General features: G+C 39.6%; 3 protein-coding genes across 5 annotated transcripts; 2 read left to right on the forward strand and 1 right to left on the reverse strand.

The window, feature by feature from the left end:
- Positions 1 to 239: 239 nt before the first annotated feature.
- parp2 (poly (ADP-ribose) polymerase 2) lies at positions 240 to 21182 on the forward strand. Of its 3 annotated transcripts, none has more exons than XM_077525314.1 (17): positions 240 to 393; positions 1248 to 1460; positions 2019 to 2195; positions 11622 to 11692; positions 11804 to 11854; positions 11937 to 12033; positions 12099 to 12174; positions 12249 to 12351; positions 14008 to 14161; positions 14744 to 14882; positions 15180 to 15243; positions 17322 to 17459; positions 17586 to 17713; positions 17797 to 17896; positions 19193 to 19291; positions 19364 to 19488; positions 20807 to 21182. In XM_077525314.1, the coding sequence occupies exons 1-17, from the start codon at positions 324 to 326 to the stop codon at positions 20979 to 20981; spliced, it is 1980 nt and encodes a 659-aa protein (XP_077381440.1). In that variant the 5' UTR covers positions 240 to 323; the 3' UTR covers positions 20982 to 21182. The 3 variants fall into 3 exon arrangements, with proteins under 3 accessions (XP_077381440.1, XP_077381446.1, XP_077381452.1); XM_077525320.1 differs by having other exon boundaries at positions 242 to 393; positions 1251 to 1460; XM_077525326.1 differs by having other exon boundaries at positions 245 to 393; positions 1259 to 1460.
- On the forward strand, positions 3555 to 9019 carry LOC144021230 (uncharacterized). The gene is made up of 5 exons (XM_077525352.1): positions 3555 to 4559; positions 5911 to 6159; positions 7013 to 7147; positions 8339 to 8410; positions 8582 to 9019. Exons 1-5 carry the CDS (start codon positions 4268 to 4270, stop codon positions 8836 to 8838), a joined length of 1005 nt encoding a protein of 334 aa, XP_077381478.1. The 5' UTR covers positions 3555 to 4267; the 3' UTR covers positions 8839 to 9019.
- Positions 21168 to 27348, reverse strand: LOC144021238 (protein lifeguard 1). Its single transcript, XM_077525363.1, has 6 exons — positions 27329 to 27348; positions 25854 to 26136; positions 25511 to 25711; positions 25105 to 25233; positions 24898 to 25041; positions 21168 to 22418 (listed from the first exon to the last, which is right to left on the reverse strand). Exons 2-6 carry the CDS (start codon positions 26133 to 26135, stop codon positions 22284 to 22286), a joined length of 891 nt encoding a protein of 296 aa, XP_077381489.1. The 5' UTR covers position 26136; positions 27329 to 27348; the 3' UTR covers positions 21168 to 22283.

The raw sequence follows: 27348 nt of genomic DNA on the forward strand, positions 1-27348 counted from the left end.
TCTCACTCTGAGACATCATTTGTGTTGTTATACTTTACTAAAATAAAAACGGAATCAATTGTTTATATTTTTATTTTTTGCTATTAATTCGAAGATGTAAAGTAACACGACTAGCTTTCATGCATTGAAAACAGCTGTTTCTTTCCTCCTCATTTTCCAAAACGTTCAACCGAAGCATCGCTACTTTTTAATTTACGATCTCGGGCTTTGCCGGTGACTTAGCAGGAAGTGGAAAGTTTCCCGCCCACTTTTTATTCAACGAGTTTTGTTTACGTTGCGCGGTGAGGAGTTACCGTTCTTAAAAATTCATTTTATTAAGCATTATGAGGCGATCAACAAGAAGTTCCAGAAGCAGAACTGTGCCAGAAAATGAAGCCTGCCCACCTGAGACAGGTGAGAGTTCGTTTGATGGCATTAGGAGACTGGAAGAACATAAACGCCGTGGTACACTTCTACGCTTGATCGCTCTTCATTTTTATTGTGTTATGTTATAGTGGCATAGAGATATTTTCGATCAATATCTACTGTTGTGTAACTTATTTCATCGCTGATTATGTCGGCGGAGCTCTGAGTGTTGTGTTAAACGTGTTTATTGTCCACAGACTCCACAAAATGTCTCACACAGTTATCTCGAAATGCCAGGTTGAGTGGACAACATGGACATAATAATGGCGTTTATTTTAATCATTCATGACGTTCGTGTGTAGGTATTATTCAGAATATGATGCGTCAGGCTAGTTCAAGGGTCTTCACCCTGCGTCTTAAATGCCAGCGCTGTGACTTTAGAACGTGAATACAAACAAGTACTGTGTTTAATTTTAAATTACTTTGTTCATTTTGCAAATGTAACTAAATTGGAATATTATGGTGCTTTTGTCATATTAAAATAAAACAAATCAAAATATGCGCCAGCGCAGCGTCACACGCCAATGTGCGACAATTTATTGAGTTACTTTACTCCCGGTTGGTAAACCATGCATCAATCAAAGAATAGACAATTTCCCAAATAAAACTGAATTTTAATGTTATGCCTACATGAACTATAGTCAAAACAAACATGCCATATATTTGGTAACTTAAAATCGGATGTGAAAATGAAGGTACATGATGTACAGCCCTGCTGATGTGTTGAACTGAAAGCTGAGGTTCATGAGCAAAAGTTGTGTTAACCAGGTAATATATTATTATGATTATATTTTATTAAAATGAAATAGTCTTTGTTCATTCAAGTTCATGTGACATGTCAGTAGTGTGGCAGTGGCAGGGAGATGATGGCCAGTGGGAGGCATACTCTCCATCCGACTGTGCCCTGCTGGACTCCGCCATGACTTCGGGGAAAACCTCCATGTCCCTGACTTTGGGTTTAGGGTCAGTCTACCAGGTGGACCTGAAGAAGATGGTCCAAGTCAACCCCGTCACCAAGTACAAGAGGAAGATCCGCATGCAGACTCTAAAAGCAGGTGAGGCTGTTTAAGATTCATTTTTATTAGACAACAATAAAAAATGAAAAATAAAAATCTACCTGAAATGTAAAGACTTTTCCCTAAGTGTTTTGAACCAAGGTTACTTTTTCAAAGTAGGGTTTCAAGTGAGAGTTCAAACAGGCTTTTAGCTTTCTTATTAGTGTACTTAGAAAACAGGATTTGAAACCAAGGTTAGGGTTCAAAATTTTCACAAATAATGAAAGTTTGTGCATTATTGATACTCAGTGAAATGCATTTGGGGGAGACAAAAAGGTTAAACCCCCAAATTACTGTTAAAAAACAAAACAAAAAAACAAACAAACCTTGATAAACATTCAATTAAAAAAAAAATATTAAAAAATATTGAGAATTTTTTTTTACAATGTGCAGATCTATGAGTATGCAGGTGTCCACTAAACTGCAAATTAATATCGGCTCCAAATATTGATTATCGGTCTCCTTGACTATAATCAATGTCTGTATTAGCCCTGAAAAAAAGTAATATATCTGTCGCTAATTAAAATACTCACTCTGCTTCTTGTATGATATTTCCAGCAAGTTCTGATGACACAGTGGCAGACCCCAGTGCTCCCAACGGGGGTCTGGTGGAGGTGAAACAGGAAGTGTCGGAGAGCGAGGAGCAGCCGACCAAAGGCAAGAGGAAACGAGGCAAGAGCACAAGCCAGGCCAGCGCCACAGAGAAGAGACTCAAGGAAGAGACGCCGAGTGAAGGTGCGTTGGATTTGAGCACCTGGTGTGCTTCCACAGATAGAAAAAGCCACTGGGGCACTTTCAAACACTTTATTACTAACTGTAACAAGATAAAATACTCAACAAGTGCATTTATACACTACCTGCATGGCCACAGCTAATTATTATACACATTACCACTCAACACGCAAACTGGTTCACACCGGATGCAAAGTGATATATCCGTGCGACATGATTACAAATCAAGGTAATGTATTGGTGCATATTGGCTCCAATTTATGCTAGGTATAGTGAAAGATGTGCTTGATTGAGGCGAAATTCGTCGGCAATTCACTGGAGTTGGAAAATTTCAACGCGAGCCACAAATTGGGGTGCCACTACGTCACAACAGTCATTCCATGTCAAGAATGTACTGCGTCGCATGCAATGTCCTGGAGTTGTTGGGCTGTTTGTGGACACCTGGAGCTTTTTGTTAACTCCTGCTACCAGTACCAGGACTGTACGAAAACACAAAAAAAGAGTTGGCTTGGAAAATGGGGGACAAAGAAGTTACCGTATCTGGTAAGTATATTTATATTCTTTGTTTATAACTGTTGGTAATAGTTGACAGTGAACCAAGCTAGCTAGGGCTGCCACAAATGATTATTTTGATAATCGACTAATCACTGCCTATTTTTGCGATTACGCTTAGTCAATTAATCGGATCATGTGTAAAAGGAAGCTCATTGCAAGCAGCATGCTCATATAAAATTATCATTACTGCGGGAGTCCTGCTGGTTTTAGATGTTTCCCTGCTCCAATGAACAGGATCGTTATCAGGCTTATGCAGAGCTTGCTGATGATTTTCAGGTGTGTTGGAAAAGAGAAACATTCAAAACCATCCGACCCTGGAGGACCAAGTTTGGACACCACTGGTTTAACCCCTTCAGACCTGCATTTTTTCTGCTGGGCAATTTTTTGTTGTTCTTGTTCTTGTTGCTGAGTTTGACTCTTTTTCCCACATTTGAATAACATGAAAACAAATTGCGGTTATCTAATCTTTTTATTTGTTATAGTATAACATAATATGGCCGTAAGGTTTTGTAAACTAGCTTTTACGTAGCATATATAACCTGAACATCAAGTAATTCAACTTGTGATTGGTTAGCTAGGATCCAATCATGAACCAAAAGTGTTGACATCATCCAAATTATGCGTTTTATTGCTTTAGACTCACAAATATGTCATGTCCACTGCAATTATGGCTCCGAAGGGCTTAAGGCATAGGTGGTCCTCAAGGTCCGTAGTCTTGCAGGTTTTGGATGTTTTTTTTCTCCTACACACCTGAAACTCATCAGCGAACTATGCATAAGCTTGATAATGATCCTGTTCATTGGAACAGGTGTGTTGGAGCCAGAGTTATTATAGTTTGGTAATGTTCATTATAGTTTTTATTTCGTTTATTAAGCACCCAGAGCGTTCTCTGAGATGTGCTCAAATTATTTCTTTATTTATTTGTTTGTTTGTTTTTGTAGTTGAAGGTTACACAATTTGTACAAGCAATCAAATTACAAAGTTTATAACAATTACAAACAAGTACAATCATTAAACAAAGAAAAAACAAAACCATGCAGTCAACTCAACATTCAAACAAACTTTCAAGTCTGTCTGGGGTCACATGAAAAGCTTCACTCAAGGCTCAGATTTAAAAAATAAAAATAAAATAAAAAACAAAACAATGGACGGTACTTTAATATAAGCAATCAATCAAAAAAAAACACAAAAACAAGGAGACGTGGAAAATAATTACCAAATTTAGCCTAATGTATATGGAATTTACCCAAAAGCAATCTAAGATTTACCACATGGGTAAGCACAAAATTTAAATTTTCAAAATCATATATATCTCTTGGCTCTATCATTACACGATGAAGCTCAAGGTAACTTGGCGTGACGTGGTCACGCTAAAAAGGCGTCACGAATATGGGCGGAGTCGGCTCATTGTCTCGCTCCTACAACATGGCCGCATCCTTGCTCTAAAGCGTGTGTTTTTGTTTTAAAACGTGTTTGACTGCCGTTCGTGTTTTTGTTTTGTACGTTAGACTTAATTCAACATGTCGTGGGAAAAAAACATCCTCCATAAAAAAGATAGCGGAACAGTGTCGGGCTTAGATGCAGGGATCAAGAAACCATGGAATTGGTCCTGGCTGGACAAGCAGGTTGATGGATGCCCTCTCTCGGAGTTCATGTTTAAACATCGAGATCCGGGGAAAGCGATTTGCCGTCTTTGCGATGGGAAAGTGATCAGCTACAGTAGGGGAGGTTGGTGTTCGCTGAAACAGCACTGCAGTGGAAGCAAACATGTAAAGAGGAAAAGGCAGAGAGAACTACTCGACAAGTTGCCTGGTGAGTCTTTTTGATTTTTGAAGGGGAAAAGAATTCTTTTGTATAGGGATAGTTCAGAACATCCGGGCATTTCTGATATGAACGCAATGCAAAGGCTTCTTTTATACGGTAAAACAAACTGCATATTGTGTTGCTTTTGCGTGTGACTAGCATATACAGACCAGGCAGATTATTTTCACAACATTTTGAAATCCAAATAATCCTCACAAATCAAATTACTCCCAATGCTCTTCAATGACTGGAGAGCGTTATTTCACCGAGTTGACCGCCATTTTGATTTATAACGTAACTCGCAATAATCCAATAAGCAGTAGTTATTTTTGCCGTGACCGACAACTCTCTTGCTCTTATTTTTTGCTCTGATTCAATCCCCGGTTGTTTAATTTAAAATTGCCAAATCATCCAATTTCAGCCTCTCGACATGAATTATTTTTGATTTATGTAGTCCTTCATGAAAGCAGACTGATTATTTACAAACATTTGCTATTGCTTTGGAAAACAGAACCAGTGACTGAATTAGTTTCTAAACGCTTGGTAAATAGAAGATCAATCCCATATGTATTATTGCACATGTACCCTCGTGTGACAATGCTAAAATGATTTGTTTTTATTATTTTTATACTGAAACTTACAAAAAAACAAGAATTTGGAAAAAAATTCAATACTAAATGAAAAATAAATTTTTATCTGATTATCAAATGAAATAATCAGAATCGATCGAAAAAATATTTGATAGTTAAAGATCCTGAAGTTAGGGCAGAATTGTAACCAAACCGAACATAATCATTAATCGGCTTGTTTCGCATTGAAATGAACAGAAATGCTATTAATCTGTTCCAGTCCCAAAAAGTTATACTTGTCTTTTTTTAAATCGATGAGCATGTATGTATGATGCATTAGAGAAATAAGTGAAAATACACCATTATAAATAAGTAAAACTCTTTGGGGAAAAAACGGTACCTATGTTTTGTTATTTATCTTCAACTGAGGGAAATGAGGATTACAGCTCCTCCTTTGAAAATGAGTTCTGTATAATATGGGGCGATTCTGATGTTTTTTTTTTGTTTTGTTTTTTGTTATTCCGATGCAAGGAAACTAGTTGTTCTGTTAAAAAAAAAATCGTAAAGTGTGATGTCCCTGTTATTCAAAAAGATGAATTCACTACAAATTTCTTTTGATTATCAAAGTAATGGTTGAAGAGTTTAATAGTAATTAGTTTGATATTTATCTTGGCAGTCCTTAAGCTAGCAATCATGTTAGCCAAAGTTTTAGCACAACTAATTTGATTTTTTTAATTTTTTTTTTTTAAACTATAGCGATATTGATGTTTTTTTGTTTTTATTTCTGTTAGAGGAGAAATCCTTTAGAAAGCGCAAGCGCCTCGGCAACCTGCATTTAAGGGAGGAACAAAAGGCGCAAGAGACGACGACTTCGGCTACACGGAGACTGAAGAAGTACTTTTCTATGGGGTCAACCCAGACAGAGACGACTTCTGACATAGAATGGAGGGTCAAAGAAGACGGAACTTCAGAATCCAGAGGGGCAGGAATGGCCCAGGAAGACGTTCCAGAGGCTTCAGGGCAATCTGAGATTGACACAGGTTGGTCACTCGCTCTGAGCCTCGTTTCACTAACCTTGTGTACACACAAATACAAATGTGATTCATCTTGCACACGCATGGAAAGCTGATTTAAAATTCCTTCAAAACGCAACAAGATGCTAGCATGTCAAGCCGCACCCACTTTCTTGAAAGACAAAGTGGATCTGGAAAGTCCCATTGGCCGTAGGGATGTCACGATAATGGCAATATCGTGATATCGCGATATTAAAACTGCCACAATATCGTCGTCGTCACGTTCACAATATTTAAAAGGAACACATCTGTTAAAAAAGTCAGATTGGTTTCCATTTGTGTGGTTCTACCACCCTCTAGTGGCTATTTTATTAGTGCAATTTAATTTTCATGAGGGATGTTTTGGCCTTCTATGTTTAAAATCTATGCTGATTGTCAGATGAAGGGGAACCGAATCTGCTTGTGAAGCGATCAATGTGTGCTTGCATTAGCAAGTAAGAGCCTCAATATTGTTATTAGAGATTGTAGGTGGTTTATATGCATTGCTGTTATGTACAAAAGCATAATAATGTGCTTTTTTTTTTTTTTTTAGTACGAGCTCTTTTTTTTTTTTTTTTTTTTTTAAATATTGTGATCTTTTTTAAAATATCGCCATCGTATCGCCAAATATCGTATCGTGACCTTCATATCGCGATATCGTATCGTGATGTTTGCATATCGTTACATCCCTAATTGGCCGCGACGTGACCCGGTTTGAGACAGCCGAGCAAATCAAATTTATTATTTTTTGGACTTAATTTTCTGACTAGCGATATTGATGTTTTTGACTAGCGATGTTGATGTTTTTTGTTTTTGTTTTTGTTTTTTTTATTTCCATTAGAGAGTCGCATCAGAAAGCATGATGGCCTCAGTGACCTGCATTTAAGGAAGGAACAAAAGGCAAAAGAGACGACGACAGGAATGGCACAGGAAGACGTTCCAGAGGCTTCAGCGCAATCCGAGATTGACACAGAAGGTTGGTCACGCGCTCTGAGCCTATAACCTTTTGTACACACAAATACATACCTGTGATTCAGTAATATATTTCGTACTTGAAATTGTGCATATTCTGCAAACAAATTTAAACTTCTTTAGACCATGCGTACGCAAAAATAAGAATCAGGTTTTGAAAATATGTCACACATCCTTTACCTAAGATGCACAACATAATGATAATACTGGTAATAGTTTTGAGGCTAATACCCTTAACTGAGAATTTTGCTCATGAGTTGAGTAATGTCCTAAAGAAACGTGTAAAGTGCTTGTATGTGCATATATGTAATGGATGAGTGTACCCGCCACACTCTGTCTGACACTCATAGTCTGCCTGGGCACGTTTTGATCGCACACCCATCTACCTCTCGCATTAATCCATTCCTTCGCATTGATGGATTTGAGCTACAAATTTAAAAAAACCATTAAAAACACACACGTTCCCACTGACTCACTTGTGACAATTTTTTTGTTTTTGTATTCCAGCATTCTCCAATTTAAATTCAAAACTAATAAAAGATGATTGACATCATCATCATATGTTGTCAGGTTCTGTGTTCAGAAAGTTATTCCCAATTTTAAAATTTGTGAACATTATGAATGCTTTGGAATAAGCGGTTCGGAAAATGGATGGATAAATGTTTTGGTATGATCTGTCATTTTAAATCGTTCTGCGTTCTGTAAAACTTATGTAGAATTATAATAGGGTGTGTTTCCATCCACCTTTTTTTTTTTTTTTTTTTTTCTCCCCTTTTGGGGGGGGGGGGGGTCAAGAATTGCAAAAATAAACCCAAAAGGAAAATGCTAGAAAAAAGGGGGGGATTTAAACGTGCTCTCATGATGTCATCTCATAGTGTAGTCGCCTCAATATTCGCTAAATAACAACAAATGGTAATGGGCACATTTCGTTTTGCGCATTTTCACTAAATTTGCATAAAAATTTCGAAACACTCGGGATAGAAACCCAATTCTACACACATAGGTGAAAAGAAAATAGGCCGGTGCTCACCAAGCTATTTTCCTTAATTCACGTAAAATCGCAACATGGACTTGACGGTGATTTTGAACTCATGTACAAATTTATGTGTTTTCTGCACATTTAATGAGGCCATCTGTCTGGCCATCTCTCTCTCACACTCACACAAATTCTCCATTTATTTATTTTTATTTACAGATGAATCGGATCTGTTAGGTGAGGGTGAAGAAAAGCCCCAAAGTGCAGCTACTCCCAAAAGACTGTCTGTGGGTATGTACAGTAGTGTGTATATATAGATAGGATTTTTATGGTCCAAATAATCTATAGCAGATACATACTTACTCACTTAAAGTTATGTACTATTTATCGTTGTTTCCATTTTTGTTGGGCTGTGCACTAATTTCAATAATGAATAAAAACGTACCCAAATATTTCCTACAGAAATGATGAACGGTAAAAGGAGCGTGACCGCGTCTGATAAGGAAAGTGAAATTCTGGAACAACTTTTAAGTTTGTTGAAACAGCATACCAACTCTGCTCCACGCCCCCGTCCCTCCGAGGATGAACTGTTCCTGAAAAGCCTGGTTCCTTCACTGCAACAAGTGCCACCCCAGCACAAGGAACGGGTCAAATTTGAAATTCATAAATTGATTTACGAAGCGACACTACCAACGGTAACAAATGGAATGTCTGGGTGACAATGATACTGGAAAGTAAACAGGCTTTGTTAGTAATGAATGTGTTTTTATCTTCTTCTCTTTTTTTCTCCCTATTCTTTTGTTAAAAATGTGAAATTACAGTACAACAAACCCACTGTTTTACTTTGTAGACCTTTTTACAAATTGTTAACAAAAATAAAGTTAATCCCTGTGTAAACAACCCTGTGCCTTAATTATTTCATGATATTTGAGTCATATCAAAAGTTAAGGTCTGTCAGGTTTATATTAGTATTTGTCAGCATTGTGTTAAGTTATGTGCTAAATGCTGTCCATAGGTTTTTACAAGCTACCTATTCTGAAAGTGAAGCTTTATTGCGTCATAATGGAGGTGCAACCATTAATCAAATAAATTAATCGCCAGCTATTTTGATTATTGGTATCCTTTTAGACACATTTATTTGCAGCTGTGGCGGAGCCTCCAAATTCCAGCCACTCAACAGTAAATATTCTCTGATTTCTGAAGTCCTCCATGAAAGCAGACTTGATTATCATATCTTTGTGTTGAGTCAAATTAAGACCATCTGCGTTTATTTTGGAAAACAATAATCAACATCATCGTTGATTTTCTTACATTCTGTGGACCAAGACAGTAACATAATCAATTTTAGAGGTGCAATGATTGACTAACAAATTAACCTGTACTTATTTTTTTGATAATAAATTCATCATTTGATCTTTTTTTTTTTTTTTTTTTTTAATTTACAGTTGTCCAAATGCTCAGTTTCAGCATCTCACAAGTAAATATCCAATTTTGTAGTCTTCCAAGAAAGTACACATAAGAAAAAATATATATTATGGAAAAAATAAATAAAAACAATCAATGTTCATGCACAAACAGATGTAATAATTTTAGTGCTCATTAAGTAATAGTTCAGGAAGTTCACTAGAAAGGATGAGCAGGTGGCTCTGAAAGGGATACTTGACTCATTCAGCCATTTTCAGCAGTAAGAAGTTAATATTTTGTCCAGAATGAATTTGATAACTTCATTGTTTTTCTTGTAGCTATTTTTTCCACTTGCTGTCGACTGAAGATGACATCGCCAGTGCTGAGGAAGTAGTTAATGACCAATCATGGCTCACCTGTTTTCTGGGTTTGGTCAGAAAACTGTGCCATGATTGGTCGTTCCCTGCTTCCTCATCACCGGTGATGTCATCTTAAGTCAACAGCAAGTGGAAAAAATAGTTTTAAAAGGTATTAATTTTCCATGAAAAATAAAGTTATCAAATTAATTAGAGACAAAATCTGACCTTTTTACTGCTGATAATGGCTCAATGAGTCATTTACCTTTAAAAGAGCCGTTTGGGTGTGCTTGTTCATTACATGGGACATTTCGCTCAGCCAAGAAGGAAGGATGTGAAAGCATCCACAACCTTGAATTGCTGGCAGCAAGTTTTCCCAGACTTGGGACTGGTTCCACCTCTTCAACTTAGATGCTGAGATGCCTGGCCTGTTTTCCCCAAGAAGTTGTGGAGATCACAGATAGGTTGATAGATTCAAAGTGACAGAAGAAGGTTAGCATTATTCATTTAGTTAAAGTTAACATTTCTTCTGTACCGACTATTCTGTATTTCGGTTTAAATAGCAGTTCGGAAAATAAGTGAATATAACGGATTGTGGTCAATGGGGGGGAAAAAAATGTTTATTTACCCAAATATTTCCAAAAAGTCATTTTGGAGCTGTTTTAATACGGTGACAATATTTGTGCTCACGGTTGCCATGCCGTCAGAATTCAATAACGGCCCATACCTACACTGTAAAAACGGGGAGTGATATTTACTTGAGAAAGACTAGTAAACGTTGATGCACTCAGAAATTACAAGTATGTTTAACTAGAATTTCTGATGTGAAAAGACTAGATTTTATGTTTTGTTTAGTTTTTTTTTTTCAAGTAAATATCAATCCCTATTTTTTTCCGTGTATATGCAACTAATCTTGCGCTGCCTTACATCTGGATTTTGGCCTGTTTGACTGCTGCTTCTGTTTTTGTTTGTTGGTATGCCATGATGATTTTGCTCATGGCACATTATGTGCCTTGGCTCATTAAAAGTTGGGAAATACTACTCAAAAAGGTACAATTGGTCCTTTATTCATGACGTAAAAGGCAACAGTGAGTTTGATTCTGACATTTCGTGTGTACATAAAAAAAAAAATAATAATTAAAGATTCATTTGATTCTTCACCGCTGATATGCACGTGATTTCAAAGATGTGTTTGATCCTCACACACACTAGCAATGTGACCATATTTGTGGAATTTCTTAAAAAAAAAAAAAACATGGATGAACGCTTACCCACTCAATGTATCTATCAAGTAAATAAAAAAGTAAATTCAAGAGGGAGAGAAAAAAAGCAATGGATTGCTGGAGTACATGATCTATTGTACTGCCCAATGTGCATACTGCTCTTGGCACCAATAATCTTACTTTTGCGCAAGTGAAGTTGAGTTTTTAGGGCAATCATTGGAAACATGGTCATTTTGACCCATTGGCATCTTGGAATTTTGGCCTGATATGTGGATATTTTTTTAATTTAAACTCGTCAGCCAGATATATAAGGGGGTTGCCGGAGTAATGAAGTTGTACCGTTTTGATTTTCTATAAAAAATATGAAACAACATTTTTCCAAAAAAACAATTGTGTAACCCTTTTTCTGATTTGGAAAATTCTTGGTGCACTGTTCTCAAGTTGAGGTGAGTTGAGACACAGTTTGAGAAATCCTGTCACGATGCTACTCATACCTGGTGTGTTTGTTTCTCATTCCAGAAGTTGTGAAGACCGTTGTCATGAAGGGAAAAGCTCCGGTGGACATGGAATGCAAAGCTAAACTCGGGAAGGTACTGCTCCCAAATTGAACAAACGTGGCTACACTTTACACTCAGAAGGGTTTTCTGTTGGGGTTAATGTGAGCGAGTTGCTTGGTTTCACTGTTTGTGTCTTTCGGGCAGGCCCACGTTTACAGCGAAGGAGCGGACGTTTACGACGTGATGATGAACCAGGTAAATTGCTTTGTGGCTTTATTTGAAGTTGCGCAACGAAGCAGGCTTTGATTTTCTTTTTGTTTGATTTTGTTTTCTGCAGACCAACCTTCAGTTCAACAACAACAAATATTACCTGATCCAGCTGCTTGAGGATGACGCGGCCAAGGTTTTCAGTGTGTGGATGAGGTGGGGCAGAGGTGAGTGCCTTGTGGTGCCTGGAATGTTTTCACATTTTTTAAACGGACTCTTTGGTGTCCCCCAGTGGGCAAAGTGGGTCAGTCCAGCCTGACGTCCTGCGGTGGAGATCTGCTGAAGGCCAAAGATATCTTCAAGAAAAAGTGAGATGACAGTTGACTGGTCACTAGGTGGATTTAAAAAAAAATGTTTAATTATGGTTGTTTTTTGGCTTCAGATTCTTGGATAAGACCAAAAATGAGTGGGAGCACAGGGCAAGCTTTGAGAAGGTGGCTGGAAAGTACGACATGGTCTATGTGGACTACAGCACAAGTTCAAAGGTAGTTTTTTTCTCTTTATTTAGATGTGAAGATAACATTTTTTCTATTTTTCCTCCTTCTTCACTGTTCTTAATTTGTTTCCTCCATTATACATTCTCCACTAAGTTCCGACCTTTTTTCACTTAAAACTATTGCCTTTTCTCATTTTCAGTTTTATTTTACTCTTTTGTTTCTCCCATTTTCTATTTGACTTTTTCTGTTATCCTTTGCATCAATTTTTCCCCTTTTTGCGTTATTTATTCAAATGTCTTTTTCAAGTTGTTCTCACTCTTTTCTCTTTTATTTATCATTTTTTTCTCCTTTTCATAATTATTTTTTTTCTCTCACTCTGTTTGCCCTTAACCATTTTTTTGTTGTTCACCTTTCCTCCCTTTTTTGTTCGTTTTAAATATCAACTTTTGCGCTTTTTTTTTTTTTTTTTTTTAGCTTTCATTTTGTCCTTTTTTGCCTTAAAAAATAGTTTTCCATTATTTTTTTCTCAAGGTAGTCTTACCGATTCAACATCTTATCATCATTGCTCTCGCTCTCTTTTTTTTTTTTGTGTGTGTATGTGTGCGTGCGTGCGTCCGCGCGTATGTGTGTGCGCGTATGTGTGCGTGCGTGTAAATACGTGTATATTTATACTCATTAATTCACCTAAAATCTAATAAAAATTCCATTACCCTTCACCTTAACTGGATACTTAAGAGTCTCGCCAGAGTGGTGAAGTTCAGAAGGTCAGGAGACCAGATGAAAGGTCAAAGAAAGATAAATCAAAGTAAAATCCAGCACCAACTAAACACTTCCTGCCATCCACATGGTTACAAAATCAGAGTCCTACGCCAACCCCAGAAACCTCTAAATTCCAACAAATTAAGCTCTCAAGAGACCAGAGGAAAAACTAAAGAGAGGAAGGAGGGAAGGATAGATAAAGCAGAGTGAGATCCACAGACAGCAGCACCCACTGATTCAACAAGCAGTGGGAGGGAGAGGCGAATTCTGTTTGAATTTCAGTAGATGCTGGTGTGATGAATCTGGATCTGTGATGGATCTGATAGTTTTCCATCTTTAAAATCATTTTAACACCATTTTATTTTTTTCCCTCTCTTTAATTATCTTTTTCTACCTCTCTTTTCCTTCAAATATTGAACGCAACACTAAGGAACTTTTGAGTTTTCGTCCATATGGACAAACGTGGTCCACATTTCCCATGACGATCAACGCGTCTGTGAGCTCACTCCAGTGGGTAAAAGCTGGGTCAATGTTAATCTTTGACTGTCCTTTTATCAGGGTAGCTTCCCTTTATCTTTTATTTTGTCTACACAGACGAACCTTTTCGGTTGTTTTTCAGCTTCTGCCATTCAGCCGCAGTCATGTGTAGACGTTCGAATCGATTTCCATCTTTGTAATGAAAGGGGGAAGTAATGTATGCCATAAAGCAGTTAGCACATTCGTATTTTTTTTTCATGGTGTGGCAGGGTTGCTGCCACCGTCCTCAACGTTGCTTAATGTCAATAAAAGTGATACAGACCCCCTCATCAGAAGAGTTGTGAAAATATTTGATGAAGGTTAAAAAGTTCCTTAGTGTTGCTTTAACAAACTTAACATAACATAACTAAGTGTTGTCTTGTCATGCCCATTAGTGCTGTTTCCGTTCATTTGTTTTCCTGTGTGCAGGAGGAGAAGCAGACCCCCACGGTTAGTGAAGCGCCGAAGAAGGCCTCCAAATTGAACGCGAAGGTCCAGTCTCTGCTGGAACTCATCTGTGACGTCAAAGCCATGGAGGAGGTGGTGCTGGAGATGAAGTTTGACACTCGCAAGGCTCCCCTTGGTCAGTCTAAAACAATCGCATGCACGCTCTTGAGTTACACTACATGGTTAACTCGAGCAAGAAGCTGCCGCTCATGCCTACATCTACATCCAGTATATTGCATTCATTATTCACGTCTACGTACACTGTTACACTTATACTCAGTCTCAACATCCATCCATCCATTTTCTTGACCGCTTATTCCTCACAAGGGTCGCGGGGGCTGCTGGCGCCTATCTCAGCTGGCTCTGGGCAGTAGGCGGGGGACACCCTGGACTGGTTGCCAACCAATCGCAGGGCACACAGAGACGAACAACCATCCACACTCACACGCACACCTAGGGACAATTCGGAGCACCCAATTAACCTGCCATGCATGTCTTTGGAATGTGGGAGGAGACCGGAGTACCCGGAGAAGACCCACGCGGGCACGGGGAGAACATGCAAACTCCACCCAGGAAGGTCCGAGCCGGGACTCGAACCGGAGACCTCAGAACTGGGAAGCGGACGTGCTAACCACTCGACTACCGTGCCGCCCAGTCTCAACATATTAAAAAAAAAAAAAATCAAAGCTTTTTTCTATTCTATTGTGTTCTACTGTAGGTAAGCTGACCACGGAGCAGATCAGCGCCGGCTACACGGCTCTCAAGAGGATCGAGGAGTGTCTGAAGAAGAAAGATGGTGGCCGCGAGCTGGTGGAAGCTTGCAATCAGTTTTACACTCGCATCCCGCATGATTTTGGGTGTGGAGAATGCTACTTTATTATAATAACAAATTGTCACCTTCCTAAAATAATGGCCCACGTCAGTATTTTTTTTCTTATATTTAGTAAGGATTTCATTCTGGGTAGAATTGAATTATCTGTTTAATTAATAGTAATAATTAAAAGATGTAGCCGATTTTAGCAGAGGAGGCAAGCATCATGCAATTTTTTTTCTTTTTATCAAAATAAGACTTAGGTCATTAATTTAACAAGGTGACAATAGCTCTTCATTTACCGGTATTTACTTGTGAACTTTTATCCTTTGTTTCCCCCAAGGCTAAAAACGCCGCCTCTCATTCGGACGGAAGACGAGCTGAAGAAAAAGATTGCGTTGTTAGAGGTAACATTTTGAGTTTTGTGTGCAATTAATCACGTCTTAAAGTAGCTTGAATGTTAACTAGAGGTGTCAAACGATTACATTTTTTAATCACATTAATCACATCTTAGAATTTTGATTAATTATTAAAAAGGCTTTTTAATCAACATTTTTTGCCCACCAAATTTAAAGAGCACCTGTTATGTGTTAATTCTTTTGACAATTAATGTTATGAGCACCACTTCAACATTTTTTGATCCACTCCACACGCTTATCCTCTTTTTCTAATCAGTTAATTACTTGCATAATTTAAAATGGGAAAAAAATTACCCAAATATTTTTACTAGAACAAATATTCTGAATATCATACACAAACATTTATGAAATGTTTTACTTCAATGCATGTAGTTAGGTTTACTGCTCAAACACAATCTGTGCTACCTTTAACGTCTGCCGTCAAGATCATCTGTGGACAAATCATTCGCTGCCAGCCATTTGAGAAAATTTCAAAATTTTTAATACCCATGTGATATTACGTTCAATAATTATATATAAACCAAATCTACCAAATAACAGAATAGACTCCCTACATTTTGTCCCGTCCCGTTCTTTTATAATCGACAGTAGAAAAATGTAGGTTTGCCAAAATACAGCCATTTCTCCCATGGATTCTGAAACTGTGTTTATTTGGTATAAAATGGAGCAATGATGTCATCTACCGGTGGTTGGGAATCAGTAAAGTTGTTTCCAAGTTTGACATTTACAGTGGAGCATAGTCAAATTAGCCCCCATTTAGCACCGCAGTGAATGAGTTAATAGTGTGATTAATCTCCGTTAATTCATGATTAATTCAGTCATTTTGTTATGATTAATTAGTTAACACTTTAAATTTGACATCACTAATGTAAATATTTGGACCCTCCGGCCTTCCTGGGTGGAGTTTGCATGTTCACCCCGTGCCCGCGTGGGTCTTCTCCGGGTACTCCGGTCTCCTCCCACATTCCAAAGACATGCATGGGAGGTTGATTGGGTGCTCCGAATCGTCCCTAGGTGTGCGTGTGAGTGTGTATGGTTGTTCGTCTCTGTGTGACCTGCGATTGGTTGGCAACCAGTCCAGGGTGTTCCCCGCCTACTGCCCAGAGCCAGCTGAGATAGGCGCCAGCACCCCCCACGACCCTTGTGAGGAATAAGCGGTCAAGAAAATGGATGGATGGAGGGAGGGAGGTTTTAAAAACTCTTGCTTGTGGCTTTCTTAAACCTTTTTTTCTGAATAAATATCTATATGTAAAATATATAATACTGTGAAATAAATCTGTCCCCATCTCCTGTTTGTCACATTTAATGAAGCAGAGGTTCTTAATTTTGTAGTATTAAATCTGCAGAAAACCCTTGTGAGGAATAAGCGGTCAAGAAGATGGATGGATGGATGGATGGATGGATGGAAATCTGCAGAAACTATTGTACTGTATATAAAAATGTGTAAACATTTTTGGAAGTATTGTGATTACAATGTTTCACCCACGTCGCTCACTCTTTGTCGTGAAATGTAGTTAACAAGAGGTCTTTAATTTTGTTAAAAGTGGCCTAAAAAGTCTTAAATTTACCTCACTGTGATGCAAAGGTTAATCTCATATTGAATTCCTTGTCGGCTCATTTTTGAAAGAGACGTCCCAAATTGTTTACTGTTGTAATATTAATTTTTTTTTGAAAATAGTGTGTGACCCGCCCTCTCCCGCGGCCACATTTAATGAAGGTGAGGTTTTAAATTAGCACAAAGGTTTTAAAACCCCCTTTTAACACATTCATTGCCAGACCAGCAAAAAATGCATGATTTGACGTCTTTTTCCGTCAATGGCAGTGAATGAGTTAAACATGGTAAAAATCAATGAAGCAATTATATAATTGTTGATATAATGTACAGCAGGGGTGTCCAAACTTTTTCCTCTGAGGGCCACATACAGAAAAATAGAAAGCTGCAAGGGCCACTTTGATTTTTTTTTTAAAGTTATTTCTTAACACATTCATTGCCAGACCAGCAAAAAATGCATCATTTGACGTCTTTTTCCGTCAATGGCAGTGAATGAGTTAATGTGCCTGCTCAGGCCCTTAGCGACATCCAGATTGCGGTTAAAATGGTTGAGAGCGCCGGCGACGGCCGCGACGAGCATCCTCTGGACCGCCACTACCACTCCCTCAACTGCCTGCTTGAGCCCCTGGACCCTGTCGGCGAAGAATACAAGGTTCGCTTTTTGAGTTGAGATGTCTTTCATCCACTAGTGTGTCATTGCGCTTGACTCTTTTTTTTTTTTTTTTTTTTTTTTTTTTTTTTTTTCCCCCCCCTCTCTTTTGCATTTTTTCACACAAAGGTGATCGAAAAGTACCTGCAATCCACGCATGCCTCCACACATTGCGACTACACAATGAGCGTGATGGACATTTTCGCCGTGGACCGCGATGGCGAGAGCAGCTACTTCCTGTCACACATTCACAACAGGTCTGGCTGGAAGAGCGGGAGGGGTAACAGATGGCCATCCACCACCATCGATAATTTTTTGTTTGTTTGTTTTTTAATGCCAGGATGCTGCTGTGGCACGGTTCCCGTCTCTCTAACTGGGTGGGCATCCTCAGCCAGGGACTCAGAGTGGCGCCCCCTGAAGCTCCCGTCACAGGTTACATGGTAGGAAAAATAATCTTGTGAGCACAGACATCTGATGGGGCTTTTGTGAAATTAATGAGTGAACAATCACCATCTCGGATAGTGATTCTCAGTGTGATAGATGGACTCCTTCTGGTGGCATGCAAATGAATCACTGAATCAGTACATTTGTAAACACATTCACTTCCATTCATTTTCACTGAAGCAACCCCCTTCGCTCCCGGCAGTTTTACTGGATTTTGACTGATTTTGCAAGGTCCACAGAATATTGTGTTCTGTTGCTATAAAAACATGGAACCTACCAAAAGAAATATTAGAGTCTCTTCTTTCATCAGAAAAAAAATTCTATCGGTTTTCATTTTGCAGCAGTTAGCAATAAAATGTAGCTAAGTTTCATCATTATTGCCAAATCTCGTTAAAACTGTCGTGAAAACAGCTTTGTTGCAGCATGGCACTGGTTGATCTTTTATACTCTGCTGCCACATGCTGGCCTTTTTAATAACTACCATTACCATTACCATTGTCTTCAGTTCAGAGGCAGCATCAAGGCCTTCTAGAAGTATGTTCTAGCATAAAAAAAAACAAGAAAACGTATAAATACGTCTTTGGGAGCATGGTAATATTTAAAATAGAACGTATTAATACTTTTTTGGGAGCAAATGACTTAAATACAGCTACGTTGTATTTAACTTAAGTACTACACATTGGCTTAAATTTTTATTTTTTATTTTTATTTGTTTGGTTTCCGGGAAATTATTATTTTTTTGAACGTATTTTCAATGACTTATAATTTTACTTTTATTTATATATTTTTTTGTTATTTAGCTATATATAGATTTTACACATATGGTGTTTATGGATACATTTTGATTTTGTGTTATGCATGATTTTTATGTATTTATTTTTGTATTTCATGGCATATTTTTATTTCATTAACTTCTTATAGGTTTTTATTTTATTCATTTTATTTTTATGTATTTTTTTTGTTTCAGAAATGTCCCTTTTTATTATTTTAATTAATTTAATGAATATTTGGATATACTTGTTTGTTTATTTTATGTTGGTAGTTTGTTTTTGTCTATTTACATCCATTTGCGGTATATCATATTATGTTACATTTTAAACTGTTGACTTGACGTTTCACTGAAATCTACAAAAAAAAAAAAAAGTTAATCATGTACAATAATAACGTATATGATAAATACGTAGTTATACCGCCACGGAGGAGGTCGTTTGTAAACAATATCGTTAGTATTCATAAACTTTGTGTATCTATGAACGTGTACAATTTTGTGTTAACTGTTGTTGTTGTTTCAGTTTGGCAAAGGCATCTACTTTGCCGACATGTCGTCCAAGAGCGCCAACTACTGTTTTGCCAGGAACCACAACCAAGTCGGACTGCTGCTGCTGTGTGAGGTATCCGACTCGCATTGGCAACTGTTTGCTTTCTGCATTTGTACGAATGGTCGCTGATGCGTGTATGTGTAGGTCGCTCTGGGAGATAGTAACGAGCTGCTGGACGCAGACTACAACGCTAATAACCTGCCGGTGGGCAAACACAGCACCAAGGGCATCGGACGGACCGGACCCGACCCTCAGAATTCTGTCACTTTGTAAGTGCTTGTTCTCAATGCTCTGGGTCAATTTGACCCAGGAACATGGAAAACCCTACTATATTTGTTTCTCATGAACAGATAAAATGCTCTTGGGTCAATTTGACACACTACTGTGTTTTAACTCAGTGAAAGTGATACTCTTGACCCAGGGCATGTGTAACCCATCTGAGGTTTGTTTCTCAGGAGTAGCAATGTTATTCCAGGGTCAAATTGACAAAGACAGTTTTTAATTCAGGATAAGCAATACTGCTCGGGTCAATTTGACCCAGACTATCTTTAACCAATGAAAAGCAAGCATATTACACAAGTAAATTTGACCCAGGATGTGTTTCACCCTATTTTTGGGACCTTATTCAGGAAACGCGATAATAATAATAATAATAATAATAATGATAATCCCTGATCATTTTTTTACCAAGGGCACTGTTCAGTTTCTCAGGAACCGCAATAATGTTTCCAGGTAAATTTTAACCTGGGGCGCATTTAACAGTCCTGTTAAAGGCGCAGTCTGCCGGATTGACTCAGGAAAATGCACTTTTTAAATACAGGATGTACACACTTTAACTTTCTCTCAGTCTACACATCTGTGTTTATGTTAATCTTTGGTGGTGATTTCGTCTTAAACCCCCACCCCCCAGCCTGTATTTTGCCATTTTGTGTTTGTTTTGTAAACAGCGGGACATTTCTGTGGAAAGACAGTGTTTACACCCCTCCAGCCAATCGCAGAGTGGGGGCGTGTCTCAAATGGGGCCGGGCGAACGTGTCAGCTGCGTGACGTCACTCCCGCGGCAATTATTATTTTTTTCCTTCACTCACTTATTCACACACGTGAGTGAGTGAGTGAGTGAAAAAAATAATAATAATCTGTGCGTGCTTTCAAATTGCCACGACACGCCACAACCCGCTCTGCGATTGGCTGAAGGGTTGTAAACACTGTCTTTCCATAGAAACGTCCCGCTGTTTACAAAACAAACACAAAATGGCAAAATACAGGCTGGGGGCGTGGGGGTTTAAGACGAAATCACCACCAAAGATTAACATAAACACAGATGTGTAGACTGAGAGAAAGTTAAAGTGTGTACATCCTGTATTTAAAAAGTGCATTTTCCTTGAGTGAATCCGGCTGACAGCCCCTTTAAGTTTGGTCCTCAAGAACAATAGTGATAGGTCAGTTTGACCCGGGGCAACAGCAATGATGTTGCTGGTTAAATCAAACCGTTTTATTTCGCAGTAACAGCTATAACGTTCCCAACAGCAATAATGTTATGTTTGTCCTTGTGTCTCATTCATGTATTAATTGTTGGGCATTTCTCAGGAACGGTGTGACGGTTCCGATGGGTCCTGGCGTCAAGACGACACAGAAGGCAGCCAGCTTGTCTAAGGGCGGAGCTTACTCGCTCCTGTACAACGAATTCATCGTGTACAACCCGGCTCAGACGCGCATGCGCTACCTGCTGAGGGTCAACTTCAACTACAGCTCCCTGTGGTAACCTCAACGCTTACGTAAACGAGTCTTCATGGGACAGTGTTATCTCGTTTTAGAACATTTTACTGCATACTAACGTGCCTCACATCAATGAATGTCGCAATAAAATTAGCTGTTAGCATCCAAAATACTCCAGTGTGAAAATCTGCATATGAAGTCTTATTACTGTAGGTACACATTAAAGGTGGAAAACATTTTTAAATTATTTATTTGTGCTGTTTTTTTTATATATACATACATATGACAATGACATTACATTTGAACAAGGGTGTTTAGACTTTTTGTATCTTCTGTATATTGTGATTTATGGAGTTGGACATATGAATCCCCAAGCATTGATTGAAATCCTAACCCCGTCTTGAAACCTCATTTTGAAGCCCTAAACTTGTCTTATAACTAATTTGAAACCCTAACAGTAGCTTGAAACCTTAATTTCAAACCCCAACATCCGTTCCTTGAAATCTTAAAAGTTTGTCTTGAAACTATAACCCTGTATTTAAATCCCACTACAGTCTTGAAACCTGACTTTGACATTCTAAACTTGTTTTGAAACCATAGTTTAAAACCATAACCCAGAGGCTTGAAAGTGTAATCCTATCTTGAAATCCTAATCCAGTCTTGAAACCTAAATTGGAGGCATTTTACCCAGGCTTGAAACCCTAACGAGAAATCTTAGCTGAGGCTTGGAACCATACTTGTCTTGAAACCTCACAATGAAACCCTAATTTGAAATGACGGCCAGAATTCTGGCTTGAAACCTAAATTTGAATTCCTATTCCTGGCTTCAAACCTTCACTTGGAACCCTAATGATAATTGGAAACCCCTAGCCAGACTGGAAACCCGATTTAAGAACTCTTAAACCTATTCTAAAACCCTAATCCAGGTTTAAAACCCTACCTTGAAACCCTAACCAGACTTGAAATCCAAATTGGAAACCTGAGCTCTAGTTTGAAACCCTATCCTAGTCTTGAGACCTACATATCTTTGAAATAATAAGCGTGTCTGGAAACATTCCTTTTAAACCCTGACCATAGTTTGAGACCTAATCAGGCTTGAAACACTACTTTGAAACCACTAAACCTTGATGTATTTTTTTAATAGATTATTAATTGACAAAAAAAAAAGATATGTTTACAAATGAGATTTGAATGGCACATTTTCTGTTGATGACCAATTGGACCCTTTTCATTGAGAGCCACAAAATGTCTGCCTGTGATGCGTTGACAAATGCAATAATGACTGTTGAGAAACAGGAACAGAAGCAGAACAGAAGACCGGCAGGAGGCGGAGTCATGCGGGAGGGTTTCAGTGCTTCCCCATCAGGTAGATGAAGATAAGCATGACGTCCAGGTAGATCATGAGGGCCGCGCTGACGTACTCCTCGGGGTCCAGGCGATAACTCAGCACGCCCATCATCAGCTGGCAGTCGCACATCAGAAACTGAGCCAGGAAGACAACGGCAAGTCGGAACAGTTGTCAGGTCGCACTACAAACCCTAATCCAGGGTTGCAAACCATAATTTTAAAATTTAAACCGAGTTTGAAGATCTGATCTAGGCTTGAGTACCTAACTTGAAACCCTAACTCTAATCATAAACCCTGTTTTGAAACCCAGACTTTTGATTTCATATACTAATTTAAAACCTTAACCCGAGGTTAAAACCCTAAACCAGGTTTGAAATCCTACTTTGAAACCTAAACTCTGTTTTAAAAACATAATCTGAGATACTACACCAAGTCTGAAACCATAAAACTGTCTTTACCCTAACTTTAAATCCCACCCCTGTCTTGAAACCCTACTTTGAAAGCCAAATGCTACTTGGACCCAAAACCTAGCGATCTTAATTCAAAACCGAACCCTGTCTTCAAAGCCTCATTTGAAATCTGACTTTAAAACTTAAATTAACTTTCTTTTACACCCCTTTGAAACGTCTTTGAAACCCTAATCCTAGTTTTAAATCCTAAACTAGTCTTGAAAATTGGTTTTGAAACCCCCATCCAGGCTTGACAGCTGACTTTGAAACCCTAATTCTGATTTGGAAGCCTAATAGAAAACCTAGCCTTAAAACCATAATTTGAAACCCCAACTCTTGTTTTAAACCTCATTTTAAAGCCCAAGTCAGCCTTGATATTTGAAACTCTCATCCTAATTACAAGGGGGAAAAAAACTGAAATCTTAACTCAGTCATGAAACCCTACCTTTTTTTTTTTTTTTTTTTTTTTAAATTATTATTATTATTTTTTTTTTTTTTTTTTTTTTTTTTTTTTCTCTAAAGAGCTCAGAATTGTTCATTCGGTAGTCTTACCGATTCAACGTCTTGTCATCATTGCTCTTTTTTTTTTTTTTTTTTTTTTTTTTGTGTGTATGTGTGCGTGCGTGCGTGCGTTTGCGTGTGTGCGTTTGCGTGCGTTTGCGTGCGTGCATGTGCGTGCAAATACGTATAAATTTATACTCATTCATTCACCTAAAACCTTATAAATATCCCATTACCCTTCGCCTTAACCAGGTACTTCAGAATCTTGCCAGAGTCGTGAGATTTAAATGGTCAGGAGACCAGAGAAAAGGTCAGAAAAAAAAAAAGAAATAAAGAGAAAAGAAAGGTAAATCAAAGTGACATCCAGCACCGACCAAACACTTCCTGCCTTCCCCATGATTACAAAATCAAAGTCTTACGCCAACCCCGGAAGCCTCTAAATTCCAGCAAATTTAGCGAGATCTCAAGAGCCCAGAGGAAAAACTAAAGAGAGGAAGGAGGGAAGGATCGATAAGGCAGAGTGAGATCAATAGAAGCCAGGACATCCAATCCATCAAAGTGAAGTCCAGCACCAACAAGACCCCTCCTGCGTGGTTACAAAACCAGAGTCTTATGCCAACCCCAGAAACCTCATACTTCTAATAAATTAAGATCTCAAGTGACCAGAGGAAAAACTAAAGAGAGGAAGGAGGGAAGGATAGATAAAGCAAAGTGAGAACCACAGACACCAGCACCAACTGATTCAAGGGGCTGTGGGAGGGAGAGGGTACTTCTGTTGAGTTTCAGTAGATGCTGGTGCGACGGATCTGGCATGCATAAGGACCACCACCAAAGAAAGAAGCCGTCAACCGCGGTCCAGCAAAGCGAGCACCCCCCCCCCCCCCCCCCCCCGCCCCCCCGGAATCCCCAGGCCGCGGCAGCACCAAGGCCACCCCCAAGCCACCCGAGCGGACACCGGTCGGCGAGCCGACCCAGACACCCGGAACACCCCCGCCCCAGCCCCGGCCCACACCCCCGAGCCCAAGGCCGCAGAACGAGGCCCAAGGGCCCCCACAGCGCCCCACCGGTCCCCAGCCACCATCCCCCCACGAACCCCCCGCACCCCACCCAAACCCGCCATCCACCACGACCCAGGCCCCACCACCCCCGACCCCCAAACCCCCGAACACACCCCGACCCCCAGCACCCAACCCCCCACCCACCCATACCTCCACCCCCCCCCAAACAAGCCGCCCCCCCCCGACGGCCGCCACCCCCCCCCCGCGAACCCGGCCCCCCGCGAGAACCCCCCCCCCCGGAAACCGGCACCGGGCAGCAGCGCAGAGAGGGAAGATGTGCCCACCCCACCCCACCTCACCTCCAGCCGCGCGAGATTTGCACAGCGGCGGGAGGGGGGAAGCAGAGGAGGAAGCACCAGGGGAGAAGGCGGAACACCAGAACACCGAGCCCGGTGGGGAGAGGCCCCGGTCGGAAACCCTACCTTAATGCCAATTTGAAACCCTAACCCAATTTGACATTTGAAGGAACTGAGCGAGGAACCCAAAGACACTGACGGTTGCCTGAACATGTTGCATCATGATGCATCCTAATTTGAAATGCTAACCCAGGTTTGCAAGTTACAACCCTACTTCGATACATGTTGCGTGGAGTCGTCGTGGTTCTTACCAGAGAGTACACCAGGGCTCCCAAGCAGCCGTAGCAAACCTGCGGTATGTACGTGTAATAGAAGCCGCAGAACACGCCGAACATCACCAAGTCCACCACTAGGATGAGCAGCAGGCCGTAGCAGCAGGAGAAGTCGTAGCGCGTCTGCGGAGAAACCGGTCCCGTCACAATGAGGTTTTCTTACAAATGTCGCGGGTCAAACCCGACCTGCGCCGAGAAGGCGATGATGGTGAGGGAGATCGCCAAGGTGGTCGCCATGGTGATGATGACGGCGCGGGTGTCGTGGTAGGAAGCCATGGTGCCCACCACGTACGACAGGCTCAGCGTCACGATGGTCTGACGACAGGACAAAAAAAAACACATTGGCGTGAACCCTGAATCTGGCTTGACACCTGAACTCTCGTTAAGAACCTTAATGTAGGCTTCAAACCCTAATTTGAAACACTTTTTAAAAACATTAACCTAGGGAGGATACCAGCGCTAAATGTCGATATTGACGTTGCTATTCATTTGACAGAACCATGACAATGACAGGGGCTCTCGGGTTGATCCCTGAGGAACACCACAACCAATCTCCGGGGTACTTTAAATTAGGCATTCATTTGGCACACACCAGACCGATGATGTTCCAGGGGTATTTGCGGCGGAGGGACTTGGCACAGTTGAGGGCGATGCAGACCACGAGGAAGATGAGGAAGGAGCTGACGTAGACCCAAATGTTCTTCTGCACCACCCTCTTTACCACCGGGGAGAAGGTGAACACGGACACCACGCTGAACGTGATCACCAGCTGCACCGTCAGGATGCAGAACACCTACATCGGAGACGCCATTTCAATCAGTTTTGTTGTAGTTCAAAATGTTTTTTTCAATAGTAAAAAAAAAATCGTGCTATCATAATGGTCATGTTTTTTAGAGCGAAATCTTTCCAGGCTAAACATCTGGCGCGTCACCAACCTTGCGAACAAACGCCCTCCTGACCGTCTTGTCTTCGAAAGCCGACGTCTCGGCCAGCGGGACCTCCTCCGACTGACCCTCCGCTTTGGTATCGGGGCAGGACTGCTCGCCCTCGGTCACGTCGCATCCCGCCGCTTCACCTTTGGGCTCGCCGTCCTCCAATACGTCTTGGGAGTAGGGCGGCGGCTCTTGCTGGACAGGTTCTTCGTACGGCGGCGGCGGCGGTTGAACGGACAAATCGGAAGCTGAGGGCTCGAACATAGTTTCCCCTTTGTCTGACATTCTAGTTATGAAAAACGCACCCAAAAAAAACGTTGATTGGCACCTTTTTAATGCTATTATTGTAACAACTGTGAAGATTTGAAATCGAAAGTATAGAATGAAATGTTTGCGGAATTTGCGTATGAATGTTGAAGAGCTGGCGATGAACTGAAATGTGGAATTAATTGAACTGTTGAAATGTCGAAGTTGGTATGGTTGTGCGCAATGTCGGTTGCTTAAACGGTTGCAAAAGCACGAAACAGCGCTAATTGTTAGTATGTCAATCAGGTTTCCCATTGCATGTCAGCATTAGGCGAAATGGACTGACTATTTTGAAGTTGAAGTGATTTGAGTAGAATAAAAAATAATAATTTTGGTTAATAACGGGCTGATTTTCTTGTACACTTAAAGGCAGTGAGGATGTGAAACATGGTTGGTCAAGCCTGCGTTGCATCACGTCGCCAGGTTACAAAAGTTGCAAAAGTCCCCTGAAATCTTGCACTTTATTCTTCAGTTAAGTCACTATATACTCTAATTTGACAATATTTATTCTGTATTTATAAATATCCTTCATTTTAAAAAGTCGAGAATATATATGTCCTGTACATTTAAAAAACAAAAAACAAAAAAAAAACTGCTGAATGGAAAGTCTCTGGTAGCCAAGTTTGGTAGGAAAGGTGCATTTATAGTTTTTTTTTGTTTTTTTGTTTTGTAGTGTTTTATTTAGAACAAGCATATTAAATCATGGAGAAATAATTAAAAAAAATACAAGTTGTAAATTGGAATGGCTTTTATTCTTACAAAGTTAAACACAATGTAATTTTGCTAAATAAGTAATTTTGCTGCACATGTATTCCAACATTTATATGTACCAATATTATATCTCTCTTTTTAGGCTTTAGAGCTAGAACAAAATCACTAACTTAATATTGTGTTTTTACTATTATGTTGTTGTACTATATTTAATATATTTTCAAATATTAATAAATACATTTATTATTATTTTATATATTTATATATACTTTATTCACATGTAAAAAAAAATGTCTGAAATAAATTACATTTATATGACAAAGAAAACAGTTCAGACATGTTGGACCCGAAACACTTTCAAAATAATCTTTAGTGTACTTTCATCCCCTAATTAAAAAAAAAAAAAGACACGAACATTATTTGATGAAATAATTAATGGTGAGAAAGTGTCAGGCTCTTACCTGTTTTTGCTGCTTGTGTA

Source organism: Festucalex cinctus, chromosome 1 (assembly GCF_051991245.1).
Source record: "Festucalex cinctus isolate MCC-2025b chromosome 1, RoL_Fcin_1.0, whole genome shotgun sequence".
NCBI classification, from domain to species: domain Eukaryota; kingdom Metazoa; phylum Chordata; class Actinopteri; order Syngnathiformes; family Syngnathidae; genus Festucalex; species Festucalex cinctus.